The 21,093-nt window shown below is 42.4% G+C and overlaps 1 protein-coding gene across 2 annotated transcripts in view; it reads left to right on the top strand.

The window, feature by feature from the left end:
- Ttc29 (tetratricopeptide repeat domain 29) overlaps window positions 1-21,093 on the top strand; it is a 201,434-nt gene that overhangs the window by 60,268 nt on the left and 120,073 nt on the right. For both annotated transcript variants that reach the window (XM_052728777.1, XM_052728779.1), the window contains 2 exons: window positions 17,152-17,364; window positions 19,677-19,762. In XM_052728777.1, the coding sequence (XP_052584737.1) occupies window positions 17,152-17,364; window positions 19,677-19,762 (299 nt within the window). The remainder of the gene's footprint in view (window positions 1-17,151; window positions 17,365-19,676; window positions 19,763-21,093) is intronic.

Below are 21,093 nucleotides of genomic sequence, written 5' to 3'. Positions count from 1 at the left end.
TGTCCAGGACTGTTGGTCTCCCATAGGTACAATGTCCCATAGAGAGTCCAGGACTGTTGGTCTCCCATAGGTACAATGTCCCCTAGAGTGTCCAGGACTGTTGGTCTCCCATAGGTACAATGTCCCATAGAGAGTCCAGGGCTGTTGGTCTCCCATAGGTACAATGTCCCATAGAGAGTCCAGGGCTGTTGGTCTCCCATAGGTACAATGTCCTATAGAGTACAGGACTGTTGGTCTCCCATGACTGAAACTTAGTCTCTGTTAGTTGGTGATCCCCTGGGTCCTCTGCTTCCCCAGCCCCATTCTGCTCTTTCTTCCAGAAGTTTGTTTGGTTTGATTCCTTATATACACAGATTTGCAGCTTCTGTTCTTCTGTGACTGGCATACTTCCTGTGGTATGATGTCCTCAAGGTCCATCCATGCCACATATTCAGGGTTGTCTTCAATTTTAAGCTTGAACAACATTAGCTGACAAGTAAGGCTGTCAGAGCCAGGAAGGGAACCTGTGTCTTCAGACACCAGGCTGCACTCCTTCCCTGCCCTCCACCACCTCCCAGTGCAGATTTTCAACAGTCACCTTGCAATGCTCCCTTTGGCTGTATTTTGTCCTTGGTCTATGCTTATAAAAATTATAGTAAGAAAAGGTGTCTGAAAGAGGACAGGCTCAAATAAAATTAAAAATGTAAATGTTTGGGGGGTTGTTGTTGTTGTTCATTTTTGTTTTCTCAACATGGGTTTCTCTGAGTAGCCCTGGCTATCCTGGAACTCACTCTGTAGACCAGGCTAGCCTTGAACTCACAGAGATCCACTGGCCTCTACCTCCTGAGTGCTGGGATTAAAGGTGTGCGCCACCACCACCCAGCAAGAATATATAAGTTTTATCTCATGTTTCAAGTCCTCTTTCATTTGTCTACTGGTCAAACAATTTGACTTCTTGCTTCTGTGCTCAGCCCTTACCCAGCCCAGGAATCCGGTGTAGTAAATCCACCATGCTGCAGTAGGCACTAGCGTTAAACCCTCTCATTCTTCAATCCATGCTACCCTCTGCACTATCCAGATGGCACTTTATAAAAGTGGTGTGTGTTTTGTTAAGGCTCAAGAGATAGCTCTGTGTCAAGAACACTTGTTGATCTTGCAGAGGACCTGGGTTTGGTTCCCAGCACCCACATGGTGGTTCATAATCATCTTTATTTAACTCCAGTTCCAAGATGTTGATGCCCTCTTGTGGCCTCTGCAGGCAGTGCACTCATGGGGCACAGATACAAGCATGCAGGCAAACACTTGCATACATAAAAATAAGATAAATAAATGTAAATTTTTAAAAAGTGGTTCTTTACAGAAGCTAGCTCTCTGAAAATTAGTACAACATAGAGCCCTTCCAGAGATGGTGAGCAAAGAAGAAGAAGAAAAGGACTGGGCAAGCAAGTCAGTAGGAGCGAGAGGGCTTGGATGACTTCCTGTAGAAGACAAGGTTTCCTGTCCTGCTCGGAAACACAAGTGGGAATTAGGCTGCTTACTCACGGCATAACTCAGAACAGGGAGAACTGGTCTGGGGGTGGAGAGATTTACAAGACACTGAATGTGGGCATGTGACTGAATAAATGCAAAGGGAAGATAATATTTGCACACTACATGGGAGGAGCAAATTAGTCTGCAGCTGTCGGGCAGAGTGGGGAAAATCCATGGAAACTTTATATCTGTATATAAATACAAACTTTATATCTGTATATGTATATTGCACATACACGTAAGGAAGAAGAAGCAGATGTATTCCACGTGAAAAGTATATCACCCAAGAAAATTTTCTGATGGTTTAACTTCACAGGAAAGGCTAGTAACTGAAGAAGAAATAGAGCAAGTTTAAAGCAGAATCAGTGGCTAACTCACTTGAATAATTGTAAAGTTCCATTGAATAACTTCTTAAAATTTAAAAAAGAAAAAGAAAAAGCAATTGCTATTCATTGAGGTACTACTTGTGTGTATTGGTGGTAGCACTGTGAATTGCTGAAATGGTTTTGAAATGTAGTATAATAATATGCAGGATTTCAGAATACTGTTATGAAAACACACAGCATGGAAAGGAATCCTTAAAAAATAATGAGAATCAGAAGAAAACTACATTCACTCCTTACAACTGTGTAAAAAATATGAATGGGTATAGAAAAGATCCGTGAGCAAAATAATTCGATTTTGGGTGACAGATAGTGTCATTGCTAGCAATATTTTAAGATTTTTTCCCCAAGAGTTTCAGTTCTGTTGATATGTTTTTATATGCATGTGTTTTTCTAGAAGCTGCTTTTCAGTTTTATTGAGTTCTATTTTCAAAGTTCCTTTGTATCTTGGACCACAGATCGGACAATTGTTACCATCTAGGTTTGCCCGGAACACATGGAGTCCTGGGACTCAAGACTTTTGGGGTTAGAATCAGGCAAGTCACTAGTAAACTTGCATGAGCCGGTCACCCTAAGTAGAGTGTGATATATTTCTAAGTCCTAGCATTTTCTTCCTGTGCTAATGGTAATGAGAACAACAGTATCTTCATTATTTGCTGTTAACAGACTGCTGACAAGCATTATAGGAGTATTTGGGCTTTGAAAGACTTTATTCTCCTTCTAAATTGTCATCAATTTTAAAACTTGTTACAGTGAAACCTCCCTTACATAAGGCTCTTAGAGTGGCAAAGGCCTTTGGATCAAAGCATCAGTCTGTTCCTTTTTATTCTCACATACAATACATCCTGACAGCAGCCTCTCCTCCCTCCACTCCTCTCAACCCCCACTCCACCTCCCCTCTTCTCCAGATCCACTCCTCCGTTGTTTCCCTTCAGAAAAGAGCAGGGCTCCCAGGATATCCACCAAACATGGCATAACAAGATGTAATAAGACAAGGCACAAACCCTCATATCAAGGCTGGATGAAGCAACCCAGTAGGAGGAAAAGGATCCCAAGAGCCGGCAAAAGAGCCAAAGACACCCCCACTCCCACTGTTAGGAGTCCCACAAAAACCCCAAACTGAACAACCACAATGTATATGTAGAGGGCCTAGTGCAGACACATATAGGCTCCATGATTGCCACTGCAGTCTCTGTGAGCCTCTATGAGCCCTGTTTAGTTGATTCTGTGGGCTGTGTTCTCTTGGTGTCCTCCACCCCCCTGGCTCCTACAATCCTTCCTCCCTGTCTTCTGTGGAGTTGCCCAAGATCTGCCTAATATTTGGCTATGGGTGTCTGAATCTGCTTCTATCAGTTGCTGAAGGAAGCTTCTCTGATGATGATTGGGCTAGGCACCCATCTATGAGTAAAGCAAAATATCATTAGGAATCATTTTCACTGACCTTCCCCCCCAACCTCCTGCCAGTCATATTTGATTCTACCCTAGGTCTCTGGGCCATCCAGCTTCCAGTTCCTGGCTATCCAGGCAGTGTCAGGCATGGGCTCCCTCTTGTGATGTGAGCCTCAAGTTAGACCAGTCATTGTTTGGCCACTCCCACAAGCTCTGAGCCACCGTTGCCCCAGTACATCTTGCAAGCAGGACAGATTGTACATTGAAGGTTTTGTGGATGGGTTGGTGTCCCAGTCCCACCACTGGAAGCCTTGCCTGGTTACAGAAGATGGCCTGTTCAGGCTAAATATCCTCCATTACTAGGAGTCCTCACTAGGGTCACCCTCATAGGTTCCAGGAAGTTTCCACTGCACTGTATTTCCACACTGACCCCAAATGTCCCCCATTTACAGTTGTTTCTCACATATTCTCTTCCTCCATACCTCCCTCTCCAACCTGATTCCTCCTGTTCCCATTCCCAGATGTCCCAGTCCATACACAAAATCTATTCTATTTTCCCTTCCCTGGAATATCCATGCTGCCAGCTCCCTCTCCACCCTCCTTGTTATTTAGTCTCTCTAGGTCTGTGGATTGCAGCATGATCATCCTTTACTTAACAGCTAATATCCACTTATAAGTAAGTACATACCATGCTTATCTTTCTGGATCTGGATTGCCTCACTCAGAATGACTTTTTTTTCTCTAGTTTCATCCATTTGCTTGCAAATAGATGATGTCATTGATTTTAACAGCTGAGTAATACTCCACTGGGTAAATATATCACATTTTCTTTATCCATTCTTCAGTTGAGGGACATCTAGGTTGCTTGGAGTTTCTGGCTATTATGAATAAAGCTGCTGTGAACATAATTGAGCAAGTGTCCTTGTAGTATAGTGGAGCCTCCTTTGGCTATATGCCCAAGAGTGGTATAGCTGGGTCTTAGGGTAGGTAGATTCCTAATTTTCCGAGGAACTGCCATATTGATTTCTGGAAATGGGAGTGGAGTTCTCTGTCCCAACTGCCTGTTTGCAAATACTCAGCACCCATTTCCCAAATTACCACACAGAGATGTATATTAATTATAAATGCTTGGCAGATGGCTCAGGCTTATTACTAACTAGCTCTTACATTTAAAATTAACCCGTTTCTATTCATTTATGTCTTGCCATGTAGCTGTGGCTTTACTGGTCCTTTGGCATCTTGCTTCTTAGATGGCTGGCTCTCATCTCCCTCAACTCTGCCCCTCTTTCTCCAAGTCCTCAGTTTAATTGTTCCACCTAACCTTATCCTGCCTTACTGTAGGCCAAAACAGCTTTATTATCAACCAATGAGAGCAATATATATTCACAGTGTACAGAAGGATCATCTCACAGCAGATTTCCACAGTGGCTATACAAGTTTGTACTCGTCACCAGCATGAGCTGTCACTTGTGTTACTGATCTTAGCCATTCTAACAGATGTAAGATAGAATCTCAGAGTGATTTTGATTTGCATTTCCTTGATGGCTAAGAATGTTGAACATTTCCTTAAGTGTTTCTCGGCCATTTGGGATTCTTCTGTTGAGAATTCAGTTTAGATCTGTACCCCATTTTTTTAATTGGATTGTTTGTGTTTTTGGTGTCTAGTTTCTTGAGTTCTTTATATATTTTGGAGATCAGCACTCTGACAGAGGTGGGGATGGTAAAGATCTTTTCCCATTCTGTAGGCTGTCATTTTGTCGTATTGATAGTGTCCTTTGCCTTACAGAAGCTTCTAAGTTTCATGAGGTCTCATTTATTAATTATTGATCTTAGTGCCTGTGCCATTGGTGTTCTGTTCAGGAAGTGGTCTCCTGTGCCAATGCACTCAAGGATATTCCTGCTTTCTCTTCTATCAGGTTCAGTGTATCTAGTTTTATGTTGAGGTCTTTGATCCACTAACACTTGAGTTTTGTGCAGGGTGATAAATATGGATCTATTTGCATCCTTCTACATGTTGACATCCAGTTATGCCAGCACCATTTGTTTATGGTGCTTTCTTTTTTCCATTATGTATTTCTGGCTTCTATATCAAAAACCAGGTGTCTGTAGGTATGTGGATTTATATCTGCTCTTCAATTCTACTCATTTACCTGTCTGTTTTTATGCCAATACCATGCAGTTTTTATTATTGTAGCTCTGTAGTACAGCTTGAAATCAGGGATGGTAATACCTCTGGAAGTTCTTTTATTGGTCAGTATTGTTTAGACTATCCTACATTTGTTTGTTTGTCCATATGAAATTTCGGATTGTCCTTTCAAGGTCTGTAAAGAATTGTGTTGGAATTTTGATGGGGATTGCCAACTCTGTAGATGGCTTTGGGTAGGATGGCCATTTTTACTATGTTCAAAGCATTAGTCTTGAAAACATTAACGTATTCATGGACACTGCAGATATCTGAGAGCAGGGGGTGGGAGGGTGGGGGGAGGGGGTGGGGGGAGCAAAAACGAAACCAAACCATCTCCCAGAACACCTGTGAAGCTCTCTGTGGCTCTCCTGTAAGTGTAGCTGAGTCCTAGTCTATCTGTCGTACAGCTAAGCCAGTTCCTGGAGAATTTTTCTTCCTGCTTCATAGTTAAAAAATAAACCTCAGGACTCAATAAGTGGTCCAGTTGTCAGAGCGCTTGCCTAGCATGCAGGAAGCCCTGGGTTCAACCCCAGCCTCAGATAAGTAAAATAGTCAATCCAGACATCTGCCTATAAACTGCTTTTGGAAGTGCATCTTAAATGTCTTTTGGAGGAGAGAGTCCTGGATGAGTCTCTGTTTACTAGTGAGGAGGTGTGAAGAGGCACAAAACCATGCAAGCACCCATCTGAAATGAACCCTGGGGACTCCAAACTACCAGAGACCCAGAGCACGTGGAGGGGAGGACAGGATGGGGGTGGAGGCATGGGAGGGCATGGGGGGGGGACACAGACAACAGCAGGACTATCTAAAACCCCTCCCTGGGGTGGCTGTGTCCCCGACAGACTCAGGACTGCCAGCTCTTTCATCACACGCTTCATTTTTGCCAGAAGCCCCAGGAATTAATTGAGGGTGTGACTACTACCACACATTTCCCAAGATCCACCTGACTAGGTACTGCTGGAAACCGAGGCACTTCACAGTTCCGTAAATGTGAACTCAGTCACTCAAACTGTCTAAAGATACCAAAGGGGTTCACGCTGCTGCTTCTGAACAGATGGATTGTCCCCTTTTTGGGTTGTGTCAGTTTATTACCCATCTACTCTGTGTACACACTCGTAAGACCTTACAGCATTTAATGAAGAGATTCTTTTTAAGTATTGATAGCCAAGAAAAAATTATACCATGTTTGATCTGTGTTAAAGAATCAAAGTCCGAGATCTTTGAATGGAACTTAGAATAAAAATGTAATTAGGTTACATCCCTGAAGTCTGATATATCTTTAAACAAGACTGCAAATGAAACTTTATTAAAGCTTCAAATGAATTATTTCATTGCTTTTTTTTAAAATTCATTTTCTTCCCCTTTTCCTTTCATGTCTGTGTTACTGACACCGTGGCTTGTATTTTACCTGTCTTTTTCAGGGTGTTTTAATTATTTACTGCTTAACGAGTAGCACAGAGAGGAAGCCCTGCCTGGTTCAGAGGTGCTGGCTCCAACAGGGTTTTCTGTTTGAAAGCTTTGCAAGGAGGCCTTGGCTGGCGCAGCAAGCCTGCAGCCATCTCTGCAGCGGATAACTGCTCTGGGCCTGTGTTTGCTCCGCTGCTGAGAAGCAAGGCCCCCAAACTGTGTCCGCAGAGGTATTCCTACCAAGGACCAGAGGATAGCAAATGCTTTTCAATTAGTGTCTTCAACAGCATTCAATGGAAAAGGAACACTGCTCCATATCAAAGAAAAGAAAGAATAGGGAGGGAGGGGAGCAGAGAGGAGGGGAGTAGAGAGTAGAAAAGGCCAGGCATCAGTGAGAGGGGGGGGGTACCATCTTTTAGTCTGGGGGGGGGTACCATCTTTTACTCTGGGGGGGTTGGGGGGTACCATCTTTTAGTCTGGCTGGTGATTGCATCCTGATGTTGAAGTTCAAACCTGAAATCGTCTTCCACAGGGGCCTTGCCCATGAGCAGCAAGCAAGACGTCACTAAGGCTGTTATTACCACAGCACTGAGGTGTGGACACATAGATGCTAACGCCTTGGGGTCAGATGAGGAGAGAGGGAGGGACAGAGGAGAAAAAGAGGGAGGGGTGGGAGGGAGAGGGAGAAAGGAAGGGAGGGAGGAGGGAAGAGAAAGGAAGAGCTGTCAGGAGAGTCTTTTACTAGTGTGCCTGGCAACTACTAAGTGTCCAACTACGTGGTTTATCTCCATGCTCATCTAAATCAAACATCTTCAGTCTGTTTGCTGGTTTTTCCTTTGTAATATCCCAAATAGCATGTTCGTTATCTACCTAATGAAGGTGTGGAGGACAGTTTGCCCCTCCCCCCTCGCTCAGATGAACATGGATTGCAGGTAAGAGTGATACTATTAAAACTATGAAATACCACTTGTTAGTGCTAAAGTCAGTATGGGACCCTTATCTGAATACTTGTGTGCCTAACAACACTTCCCACTTAGGATGTCTGAGTGCTTGAACAGGTAGCTCAATGACTGGTACGGTACTAGCCTAGTATACACAAATTACTGGGTGAAATTCCTAGGGTTTTTGTTTTTTTAATTGGTCTTAAAAAACTATAAAAGGGATTTTCAAATAAGGCACAAGAATGAAAGTAAAACAATATATTATATGAAGAAGTTCTACAAGGTTTATTAATGAGAAGTACTAATTTCATGTGTACAAATTCTACAAATGTTTTACCTTTGTTTTTGAGATGGAGTCTCATATAACCCAGGTTGTCCCTGAATTATGTAGCTAAGGCTGACCTTGAACTCCTGAACCTCCTGCCTCTGCCTTCCAAGAGCTAGAATTACAGCTGTGTACTATCACACCAGGGTTTGGTGGTACTAGGGGTTGAACCCAGTGTTTTGTTGTTTTGGTTTTTTTTTTAATTTTGAGACGATCTGATATCTTCAGCTTATGCATTTTTTAAGAGCAAAGAAACTGTCTCAGTCAGACCTCTTACAGCTGTGACAGACACCTGAGAGAAACAGTAGCAAGGGGTAACAACAGCTTGTCTCGGGTCATGGCTTCACAAGTTTCTCTGCTTTGGGCCCGAGGTGAGGTAGGACCTCATGTTAGAGAGGGCAGCTAGGAGCTGAGCTGCTCACTTCAAGGAAGCCAGGAAGCAGGAAGAAAAACAATGGGGACCAAGGGTAAGATGTATCTTTCCAGTGACCCTAGGGCCCTAGTTCCTCCAGTTAGGCCCCACTTCCAAATAATGCTATCATAGTGTGAATCTACCGAGGGATCAATCCTTTGATTAGGACAAATTCCAAAAGATCTCTTCCCCCAAAGCCAGCAGCTAATAAGCAAACCTAAAATCCCCCAACTCAGACAGCAACTGTTGGCATTCCACAGTTGTACCTGTGCACTGACTGCAGCTGGGACACCCAAATATCAAAGCAGCAGCTGGTAACAGCACTTCCTGCAGGGCCTGAAGATCAAGGCAGGCTTTACCTGATCCAGTTTTGCCATCATAATAATAAAGGCCTTTTGAGTCTCCCCTCTCAGTCTCCAACACACACACACACACACACACACACACACACACACACACACACACACACACAGAAACAGACACACAATATATAACAGGCAAAGGCACACATACACACACATACATAAACATACACAGACACAAACACACATACACAGGCGCACACAAACACACAGGCATGTAATCAGACATTTCCTATTCCCTGTTCCCAAATACCCAGCAGCCACTGTAGCTAGAGTTTTCCTGCCTGGCCCACAGTCAGGGCAAATCTCTCTCACCCGCCAGTCCCAAGCCGCTCAAACCCGATCAAGTAAACACAGAGACTTATTTTGGTTACAAACTGTATGGCCGTGGCAGGCTTCTTGCTAACTGTTCTTACAGCTTAAATTAATCCATTTCTATTAATCTATACCTTGCCACGTGGCTTGTGGCTTACCGGTACTTTACATCTTCCTTGTCCTGATGGCGGCTGGCAGTGTCTCCCTCTCCAGCTTCCTGTTCTCTCAATTTTCCTCTCTGTTAGTCCCGCCTATACTTCCTGCCTGGCCACTGCCAATCAGTGATTTATTCATTGACCAATCAGCAACACATTTGACATACAGACCATCCCACAGCAAGCCACTTCCCAAATTACCACACAGAGGCTTCTATTAATCGTAAATGCTCGAATAATAGCTCAGGCTTATTCCTAACTAGCTCTTACACTTAAATTAACCCATAATTCTTATATATGTTTAGCCACGTGGGCTTGGTACTTTTTCTCAGTATGGCATTCTTGTCTCACTTCTCTGTGTTTGCTGGTGTCTCTGACTCCGCCCTTCCTCTTCCCAGAATTCTCCTAGTCTGGCTCTCATGTTCAATCTCTTCCTGCCTAGCTATCAGCCAATCAGCTTTCCATTAGCAAATGCGAGTAATACATATTCATAGTATACAGAAGGATCGTACCACAGCACCGGCACACACACACACACACACACACACACACACACACACACACAATCCTCCTGGAACCCCTTTCACTGTCTCCTTCGTGAGCATCAGCCCTTTAACTGGTAGGTAATGACTTTCCTACAGCCCACCTGAAATCTGTGTTGGAAAGAAACAGCTCTCTAAGTTTCCTCTGTGCATCTCACAGTAGCTCCTTGAAAGTTATGGGCACATTTTCTGAACTCTTTATTAGAGATGTTATTGAGTTGTGAAAGCAAACGTTTGTCTTCTGACATTCTGTTTTGCAAAGTTGTACAGTGGATTAGAGTAAACAGCAAGTTCCCCCAACAGGAGGTTAACAGTGGAACTCCAGTGTTCCCACAGGCAGGATGGTGAGCCTGAGCTCTGTCAGCATGTGTAGTGCCGTTATAATGATTATAATCGAATGTAAATATGGAAAGATGTTGTAAATTGCTTTTGCAGTTAAGCCAAAATGGAAAGCAATGTCTTTTGTTTTTACACCAGGGTGGTAACATTTTTCTCTTTTTGTTACTGCTCAATATTGCTTCTAGCACATTCTATGTCTACATTGTACAGGACAGTAACTTACACCAAAGATGGCGAGTAGTTCCAGATTAAAATGCAACATAATATACATAAAGCTTTATTGTTCCTTAGGTTGTTGTTTTAAACTAAAGTGGAATATTTCCCTAAAGTCTTCAGCAAACGTGCACAATTTAGAACTAACTACGCTTACAATACACGCCCGACTCACGAGGGGACGGGCCTCGTGGGCCTGTCAAATTATCCTCGTGCAATTGTTTCTGCAGTGTTGTTTTTACTGGCAAATGTACAAGTTGATAGAAAAAGAAGTAATTAGTTGCTCTCAGACTTGCTGATGTATGGCGCTAAAGCAGCCCAGGCCTCTGCCTCTTAGGGAATGTGACATTTTAAATTATTTGAACAATACCAGCAGCCATCTTTGGACATAATTAACACCTTGCCTAATTAATGTCAGGGCTAACATGAGCAACACTTTCTGAAACGTTATTGTATCGCACTTGTCCTCACCCCACTGTCTTTCAGACTCCAAGTGTTTGCCGTGTTCCTGAAGTGGAGCAACTTCTTTTTCTTTCTTTTTCTTTTTCTTCTTTCTTTTTCTTGTTTCCCTCCCCCCTTCAAGTAATCAATGCACTGCTGAATGAGTTCATTTTAATGCATTCAATCATGCCTCTAATGTTCGTAGCTTACGGGCGCAAGCATCAGTAATGCAGGAATGTTATATGGCTTTAGTTTGGGCCATTTCATAAAATATTCATGGAATCAAAAATGTGCATCAAAATAGCGGCTGGGAGAATTACATTTATGTTCCTGCCTTTATGGCAGCTTCACATTTAAACCTATTTGTGTTAATATCTAGTCAATCTTCCTACTTTAAAAAAAAAAAAACTAAAATGTGAGAGATCATATACATTTCCCTTTACTTAATATTTGTTCTAGACATCTGCTGTGAGGCAACAAATATCTATAAACTTTCAGAGATGGTGTGCAGAGAAGGGGAAGCCACAATTTGGGTAATATCCAAATGTATAAAATTGTATTTTCTCCACATTGTGTTTGTCTTAACATCCTGCCGAGCACTGTGCCGTTACAGCAGCATTGTTTGGCTTTTGTTTGTGTTTTTAAATAAGTGCATGGACTTCTTGTTTGTGTGGCCTCAGATACGATGAGTGCGTTTATTTTAGGAGCACACTTTGCTTGAGGTGAAAAACTATAAATACATGCCCAAGTCTTTATTGCTTATGTAGACGTCATGTAATTGTTAAAAGAAAAATGAAATAAAATCAAGGCTTGGACCACCTTTTGTCTATACCTAGATATTTCTGTCCCACACAGTTGTTCACAAGGTTCACCTAAGATGTGGTTTGCAATGCCATTTCATGGTCTGGAAATAAATGGACCACTGGTAGTATCTATGGAGGGCTGCCTTTCATCCCTGCAGTGACACAGTTTGGCCCTGATTTCTTCCCTGACTCAGGTGAAGGAGCATGGCCCACTTGCCATGACTTAGGGCCATGCCCTGAAGGCACACAGCTCAGTTATCTCTCACTGACTGCTACCCTGATGTTACAGTGCTGAAGATTTGCTAATGATCCTGCTGCCCAAGTGATTCTCCCCACCCCAGGAGACTTTTAATGGATATGAGGGTCTACTAAGTCTTATTTTTTATTTTTGTGATCCTGAGTTCAATTGTTCTTCCTCCGTCTACTCCTATTCCTCAGTGGAAAACAGTGCCCACACTTGAGAATCACAGAGGATGACAGACTTCAGATACTCACATTGCTCACTCACTCTTACCCTTCTGAAAGACTGATAGTGGGGTCTAGAACATTCTCTCCAGGTCCTGATGTGCTAAATTTTATTTGGAAATGAAGGGTAGATTATATATGAACACTTCAAGGCAGTTACAAAGATTGTCATGAGCCAGATTTGAAAAATCTAGCTGTAGTGGTTTCAGTGAGCTATCCCCTACTCGGTCCCTGACTAATGGTCCTGTTTGGGAGCTTTGGGGCGGTGTAAGTTTGTAGGAGGAAGTGTGCCACTGGGGGAGGAGCTTTGAGAGTGTGAAGACGAGCAGTCTATTTCTAGTTTGTTCTCTCTGTGCAACGAGTCTTTCTCTGTCCCACCAGCCAGCTCTCTAATAATGACACAGAGACTTCTTATTAATTATAAAAGCTTGGCCTTGGCTTAGGCTTGTTTCTAACCAACTCTTATAACTTAAATAACCCATTTCTATTAATCTATGTGCTGTCACATGGTTTGTGGCTCTTACTTCTCCTCCTGTATGTCCTGCTTTCTCTGTGTCCATTTGGTGACCCACCTTTCTTCCCAGAGCACTCTCTGTCTGGAAGTCCCACCTATACTTCCTGCCTCGCTATTGGCCATTTAGCTTTTTATTAAACCAACCACAGTGACACATCTTTACAGAGTGTAATCAAATATATTGCAAAATTTCTGCTTTGTGCCTGAGGTTCAAGATGTGAACATGCTGTTCCAGCTACCATGCCTGCCACTGGCTGCCTCCACTGCACCATCATGGACTCTTGCCCTCTGGAACCATAATCCCAAATAAATCCTTTCTTCTCTAAGTGAAGTAACTACTATACTGGCTTGTTATTTTCACTGGTATTTGCTCTTAGCTTGGTCAAAATGAGTTTTGTTTATGGCCTTTTCCAAAACTTTAATAACATTGTGAAAGTTTTCAGATAAAAGTAGTATGCATTATATTGTAATAGATACCTATTCAACTGGCATCAGAACACTTACTTACAGTGTAAAATAATTACTAATGTCCTTGTTGCTGTTGGAGATAGATTGGACAGAAATCATACCACTATTGATCCTGCTTCAAGGGAGTAACTGCATTTAAGTTATGATAATATTATCATGGCATAGGCATATCTTTTAATAGTCTAAGTCAAGTATATGCTGTATTATAATGTGTGCTTTCAAGTTCCAACCAGCCTTTGGACATTGTGGTTGAGCTACCTGTGGACTTGTGGTCCTTTGAATCAAGTCCTTACTGCCTTATTCACTTCCATTAAGAAACTGGAGGACTGAAACCTTTGAGAAGGACTGGAAAGCTCTCCTCTGTATAAGTCCTTCCACTTGAAGCAGCGCTGATCAGAACCCTGGGAACCAGCCTCATCAGTGACAGGTGGCGTGGAAGCCATGACTGAAGTCACTACATTGGGACATCCAAAGAATTCAAAATGTCCCTGAGGTGTCCCCACATGGTTGAGGAGAAAACAGGGTTTGAATGGAGCTGATTATGAAACTGGATATTCAGGAAGACCGACCAGAAGCACACGAGGGCTGGGCACTTCCTTTTTTGTTAATGGTTGCAAGGACGACCAGCTCGAGTAACAGTATTATCGGCCTAGGAGAGACCCAGGAGCATTAACTCAAGCATTGCTTGAGAGAGGTGTAGGCCTGCAATTTTAAGTGAGGCAACTTACATTCCTGACAGTTTGTGATGCTGCAGCTGATGTGGTAGAACTGGTTATTTGGGGTTTTGACGATCAGGAATTCAACCTCTAATCATAAAATTTTTAAATGTGGTTTACAAATTTCAGTCACTAATTTACTCAGAAATAGGCAGTCCCCAGAGCTCTAGAAAACCCCCAAATTCATACAAAAAGACCATTTCTGATTTGTGAGCATCAGTTTCCCCATTTGTGAAAAATTGGAAATTATATCCACCAGTCTGAGGCACATTTTAAAAATAATATGTGAGGAAGAAAACCTTTGCTTTGATCAATGCCTTACCCCACCAGGAAAGGGGGTTCCTGTTTTTGTACCCAAGCGTCTTAGGCCCCTTTCCCATGGTGGTCACAAACCACCCTTCTGAATCCTGAATCCCAGACAGTCTTGAAATAGGCAGTCCCCAGAGCTCTAGAAAACCCAAAATTCATACAAAAAGACCATTTCTGATTGCTCCAAGACGGCCTTTCATAGTGAGCAGTACCCCCAAATCCTCCCAGACTGTATTCCTCCTTACACATCTGGGTCTATCCTGAAAACCTAACAGCCTTCAAGACTCAGCAGCAAGGAGGGCCTGTGACTCACAGGGAATAGAGACCTGTTTCTGCCCTTTCCCACCCTTTTGTCCTTGGGTTCACCTCCGTTCCCTCCTCCTCTTCCTGCCTTCAACTTTACCCTCAAATTGGACAAGGATATCTCACATCTTATTTGAACCATCATGCCTCATTTACATATAATTTAAATTAATTGTGTTATCTAGAGTGCCATCCTTTACAGTATTTTTTTTCTTTCTGGAACTCCCTGATTTTCTCAGTTTTCTGTATCCACTATTCCCTATTCACATGGTACAAAATGTATCCCCACTTTATGGACACTGAAAAAGGAGAAAGAGCTTTTGTGCACATCTCTGCAGAGTCACAAAGCAATACTTTGTGGGCAGAAGTATAGTTAACAGAAGGACATAACACACACACACACACACACACACACACACACACACACACACACACACACACACACCAGTGCTCCATTGAAGTTCCAAAATGAGGGTCATGGGTATTTGAGGAAGGTGTTTCTGGTGAGAGGTGCTGTAGGTATTGGTGAGAAACTACGCGGACCTTTACAGGCGGTACAAAAGTCATCGGCTGCAAGGAAAAACAGATTGAAACAGTGGGTGTCCGCTGTCTACATCTGCTCCAGAGCGAAAAGGGACAGGACATTATTTTTAAATGACTTCTGTTATGTATTTCTTAGTACTACACAAACATATTTTGATGACAGAAATTCTCAAAAATACCAATAAGCAGAAAGAAAGAGAAATAAAGAAAAGGAAAATAAAAAATGAAGCCATCTACCACCATAGCCCTTCTCCCAGAGAGAGTGCTTTGTAGATGTTTTCTGATATTTTCATTCATTAGAAAAACCTATGACATGAAGTATTCTTCAGCGATATCAATTTATAGCTGTGTGCTCTCCTCTCTTCCAAAGTTGTTTGATAGGTTTCTAAACAGCTCCGCAGGACTCCTTGCCTTCTGGTTAGGTATCTTTATTTACTCCCACCCCCGCACAGAAGGTAAGAACTCATACTGGCTATGATTTGACTATATTTTGCTACCACTTATTTCCTGGTGACTCTCCACTTTGTCTCCACTCAGCTTTCTTTGGAAACATCACTCTTGTTTCTGATGTAGTTTTTGAGACCCTTCATGCAATGTCTTCTATCTATAACCCTGACCCTCTCACACCCTCTTCCCACGGGCTGGGGTTATACAGGCATGTGCCAACACTCTTGGCTTGTCTATGTGTTCACTAATAGTAGTCTCAATAACAAAGTCAGTATAACAAGTGTTGACAGATTATATAAATAGTCAAGGCAGCACCATCCCTGCCTACACTATCCAATGAAACAACTTGTAGAAATGTGTGTTCCTAATATGAACTATTTGGGTTAATTTAAACTGTCATGGTAATATTGTTAGAGGGACTAATTCTTATATTTTGCAGGATAAGCTGAATTAAAGTATAAATATAATGACTGTACTACAGTTGATTGTTAGTTATTGCAGAAATGCTATTACTGTGCCAACTAATAACACTTCCTATGTTTATTTTACACTCTACAATACACTGAATGTGAACTAATTCACTCTGTGCCTATTTCACAGAATGGTAAACTAAGGCAGAGGGGGGCAGTAATTAGTCTACCCAAACAAGGAAGAAAATGGAAATAAGAGCAGGCTGTCTGCTTGAAACTGTTGCTCACTTTTAATTGCTACAGTTGAAATGCCTAGGTGAGCTGGTCTAGTTAAGACAAGTGGTGTCACTCTAATGCTGCCAAAGCTGCTTCTGCTGTAGGAGAGAGGGAATGTTTCTGCAGGTAATTAACATACAAAACACAGTCTGCGGTGTGGAACGGCAAACTGCTCTCCCAGAAACATACTGTTTTAAGGAATGAAATGATTTAAGGCCAATTTAGAGTTTGGGATTTGAGAAGAGACATGACTGATAAGATGTGATCGAGAACAACTCAGCGAGGTTCTCCTCGTCCAGAGCTAGGCAGATGACAGGGAAGGGGGTGGGGTGCTGCCCCCTTCAAACTCTGAGAAGCAGGTTCAAAACCCACTGTGTTCATCTGAAATGTGTAGCTGGTACATGTCTCTCATGGTACCTAAATGCTTGCCAAGAGTGAGGCATTTGCCGTCTCTGGAAAGCAATGAGGATAAATGGTGGTGAGCACAGGCTCTGAGAGTCTTCACAGTTCTGTACCCTCTGAGCACACAATGGTGAGCTGAGCCTCCACACCCCCTTCTGTAAAATTGAACCATGTAAATTCCACACCATCAGACTGTTTGGGGGTTACATGGAGAATGCACGCTGTTCTAGAGACACTAGCCAATGTAATAAGGCTAGTGACCCCGATGGGCCTTCGTGCTGTCTCTGAACGTGCACAGAGGCAGTCATTTCCACCGCTGAGTCCACCCCTCTTGGAGATGTCTAACCAGAATTCACTGCTGAATCTGAGGCCCCATTAGAGGTAGATCCTGTTCCAGTTCAGATCCTTTGAACTGCATTCCCCGCTTCTCTCCCACCCTGTATGAGCAGTGCGGACACATGTATCCCTGTTTCTCTCCCACCCTGTATGAGCAAGGCCGACAAACATGTGAATTTTTGAAAACACAAGTTTCTGGCCTGTGCGTTATTTCTGTTTGTGAATGGCTTCTGTTCCTTAGGTGAGCTTCTGGAAGCTGCCCAGCATTATGAAGCATTCCATGAACTGACACAGGGACGAATATGGAAGGGTGAGACGGGTCAGCTTCTCAACTTGCTGGCCTGTGAAAGTCTCGTGAGGACCTACAGATTGCTGTCAGACAGAATGCTGGAAAACAAAGACTACAAACAGGCCATCAAAATTCTAATAAAAGCTTCTGAAATAGCCAAAGAAGGTAGGTGGAAGAGAGTGCTCTCACACTGTTCTCTTTAATGGACAGACACTGGTTCTCCCAAGAGAGGGGTAAAAATTGTCAAGTGTTAGGGTAATTATTTCCTATGAAATGCAAAGACAAATGCCATCAATCTGCTTTCAGATTTCACTGTAAGGCAGAGCTAGGGCTTTAGTGCTGACAATGAGAAATCCATTAGTTTCTTGAAAGCTTTATTTCCAAAATTACAATCCACTGGGGGTACTGCTGAAAAACAAGGAACCCACAAAGAGGAGGTAAGGTCATCTGTGTGTGTGTGTGTGTGTGTGTGTGTGTGTGTGTGTGTGTGTGTAGGTGGTGTGTTTTTTTACAATCTGAGAAGTCCTTTTTTGTTTATAAATTCCCTATAGTCAGATACTTGGGAAATTGTGGCAAATGTTTATTTAGAAGTAACAAGCAAATAACACTGCAATTTGCTTTAGACCTTTGCCCCTCTCAAAGCTCGGCCTTTGGACTAGCATTATCAACATCACCAGGGGACATGCTATGAAAGTCACACTCTGCCCCACCCCAGACTGGCAGCATCAGAGTCTGCAGGCTGGCAGGATGCCCACGTGATTCTCATTCACACTCTCAGCAGTGACAATGCTTTCGAGAAAGCTGCTCATACCCTTAGTGTCTTACAGCATCTTTATCTGTATAAAACGTAAGGAAAATGGAGCATATTCTTATAAACTTTTAATTTATAAAATGCAAAGAAAAAATACCTTTTTTGTTACTACATTACCACACAGTTATTTTCTAATAGAGAAGTTTTTCCATCAAGGGGAAAAAGGAAGCTACAGTCTTGAACTAAAATTTATTGATTCATGGACACATTTAATGAATTCATTTGTTTAGTAGCTGATGGCTTAATTGGGGTAAATGGGACTGGTCTTGTGGTATGATTTTAATTTATTATAGAGGAAAAGTAAATTTTCGAGCTCATTTTTTCTGTTATTATTTTAAATAACTTTAGTTGAAATACTTAAAGGAAATTCTTATTACTGAAAGGTAAATTCCATCTAATTAACTGCTTCTGCATAAATGATGGTCCATGTCTTCTCTGGGGGAATAAAGGGTACACAAATCCTTAACACTTGGATCAGTGTCAACAGCAAATTTTGGTCACACAGCAAGTGATACCCGAATTACAATGATGGGTGTGTCCACTAGAAGAAGAAAGAGCTAGAAAACAAAAGCAGGTCCTGTCCGAGGCATTTGCTGTCTGTCTTGGCATTTTACATCCTCACCAGCGGTAACTCAGTGAGTGGAGAGACAGAACATAGCAAGGGGGGTGCTAACTCCGGAAATCCTTTGCGATTCGAATCCAGGATCAGACACCCAAAGAGACTGTGCAGAGGCCTAAGCCAACAGGGCTTTGTCAGCATCTGCATTTCCAGGTGACATCTAAAAGCAGAAAAAGAATAGTGTTCTTATTTTAAAGAAAACTTTTTATGGTTGTTTCTTACATATAAAGTTTACAGATTACATTTCCATAGTAATGTAAATAAGCTATGGATTCATCAGGAGTATGCCATACCTCTTACTGAACCATACATTACACCTTTACACTTTTGCCTTTGGAAAGAACTGGGTCATTGCTGAAATAAATACATCAGAGAAATTAGGAAGGAGAAAGCACAATTAGCAAAGGAAAGCGTTTTTCCATTTCAGTGTATGCATAGACTTCTGTACCAAGAAGCAGAACTTTTCTGGTCATTCTCACATAAGCTTGAACCAGCAATTCTGAATTGAACATTGTCAGACCAACATTCTTGCTTGGTTAACCGTGTGTCCTGTTGGAAACATGGATGATCGGCAGGAGTGTGCAACCAGGTACGCTGGTACGTGTTGCTGGTTGTTTCATGTAAGCTGTCACAGACGTGTTGGACAACTGTAGGTCTACACATGGTAGACTAACGCAAACATTCTATGACATGTGGAAAGTGTATACTAACTAGGCTGTGTGTGCAGAAGGGAACTCATACTTATACCACTGAAGTATCTTAACCTATCATTTGAGATCCAGCTAGGTCTTACTTAATCTCTCTCTCTCTCTCTCTCTCTCTCTCTCTCTCTCTCTCTCTCACACACACACACACACACACACACACACACACACACACACACACACTGCTTGTTTTTTAATGCAGGTTAATTTCAAGGATCATTGGTATATGTAGAAGTTTTTAAAAGAGTGACTGTCTATTGTCTTGACTGATGAGGATTTTTTTTCTGTGTGGTGTCTGTCTGTCCACCAACACCATGGTGACTTCTCTACATCCTCACTTCAGGAAATGACAGAAGCATGGAAGGAGAAGCTGCTCTCTACCTGGGCTCAGCCCACTTGGCTGCTGGAGAATATGAAACTGCACTCACAGTAAGTCGAAGTGAACGTCGTCATTTTATAATATCTGACGTTATCACAAGGTCAGAAGAGGTAGGTTGGGTCTGCCATCAACACACCTATTTATGGAGATCCAAACTGAGTATCTGTCTCCTAGAAGCACGAAAAAGTGGGCTCTATTGGTCATCTAAGGTGAGTTATAGTCAGCCATTATGAAGCACTTTAAAAGATAGGGAAGTTACATACATTGAATAATGTGACCCTCTGCTCTCACTCCCCCAGAACGGGGACAATAGTTTCCAATGAAGGAAGACTAAACACAGAAAGTGCGGTGATTTTAGAATGTGATTTTAGATATGATTTTAGAATGTGGGATGCGTCTGTTCAACAACAGTGAGATTTGCATAGATGTGAGTCTGGAGGCAGGGGGTGGAGCAGTGAGAGGCTGATAGTCCCAGTCTTCGACATGTCTTACTGCATGACAGAATTAGTGCTTGTATAGCTTTTAATGGGGCCTGCTCTGTTTGGATCGGACACAAACAAGTACAAACATCAGAGCCATGTTTTCTTTATTAGAATTGAAATCAGTTTTCTTTCCTTGTGCTATCTGCAATGTTTATTGAATGTAGCTTCCTAACCGTCTACACTCCATGTACTTACCTTACTTTTTATAGTGCAGGTTTGATGCTGAGCTTTGGGATCTCTTGGCTCCTATAGATATTTATGTTAAGTAAGAGTCCTATATTTGGGTCACGTGTTATTTTCTAGTTCCCCTGAAACTGGTCCTCACAGAAAACATAGCTTTTCCTAAAAGACTCTTCCGTTTAAATTTTGTGGTCAGTGATATGTGTTCAGCAAAGCTCTGTTCTGGTGCTTGGAGAGTGTACAAATGACCAAGATGCATGCTTTCCTGCAGGAGCTAATTTAATGAAAGTGACCAACCGAGAAACAGGACCATAATTCAGAGCATAAGCTCAGAGCTTCTGAGCGAAGAGAAAAGATGGGGTAGGCTCCAACACTGAAAACCAGGAGGGTTACACAGGAGAACAGTGGGGTGGTGGGGTTTCTAGATGCAGAAAACACAAAGGTGATGATGGAGTGATGGAGTGGTGTGCACAAAAACACATCACACACACACACACACACACACACACACACATACACACACACACACTTTGTTTGGGAAGCAATGAATTGTCTGAGGAAGACAAAATGCATTAAGAGATGAAGCTAAAAAATTGTTAAAGCATGGTGGCATGTGCCAGCCTCAGGAAACTGAAGTAGGAGGCCTATTTGAGTTGGGGGCCAGCCTAAGTTACATAGCAAGGACTGCCTCAAAAAGAGAAAAAAGGCGGCGGGGGTGG

This window comes from Peromyscus californicus, unplaced genomic scaffold (assembly GCF_007827085.1).
Source record: "Peromyscus californicus insignis strain IS unplaced genomic scaffold, ASM782708v3 Scaffold_8__1_contigs__length_139910024, whole genome shotgun sequence".
Classification (NCBI taxonomy): Eukaryota; Metazoa; Chordata; class Mammalia; order Rodentia; family Cricetidae; genus Peromyscus; species Peromyscus californicus.
This window is presented reverse-complemented; position numbering and strand designations above follow the sequence as displayed.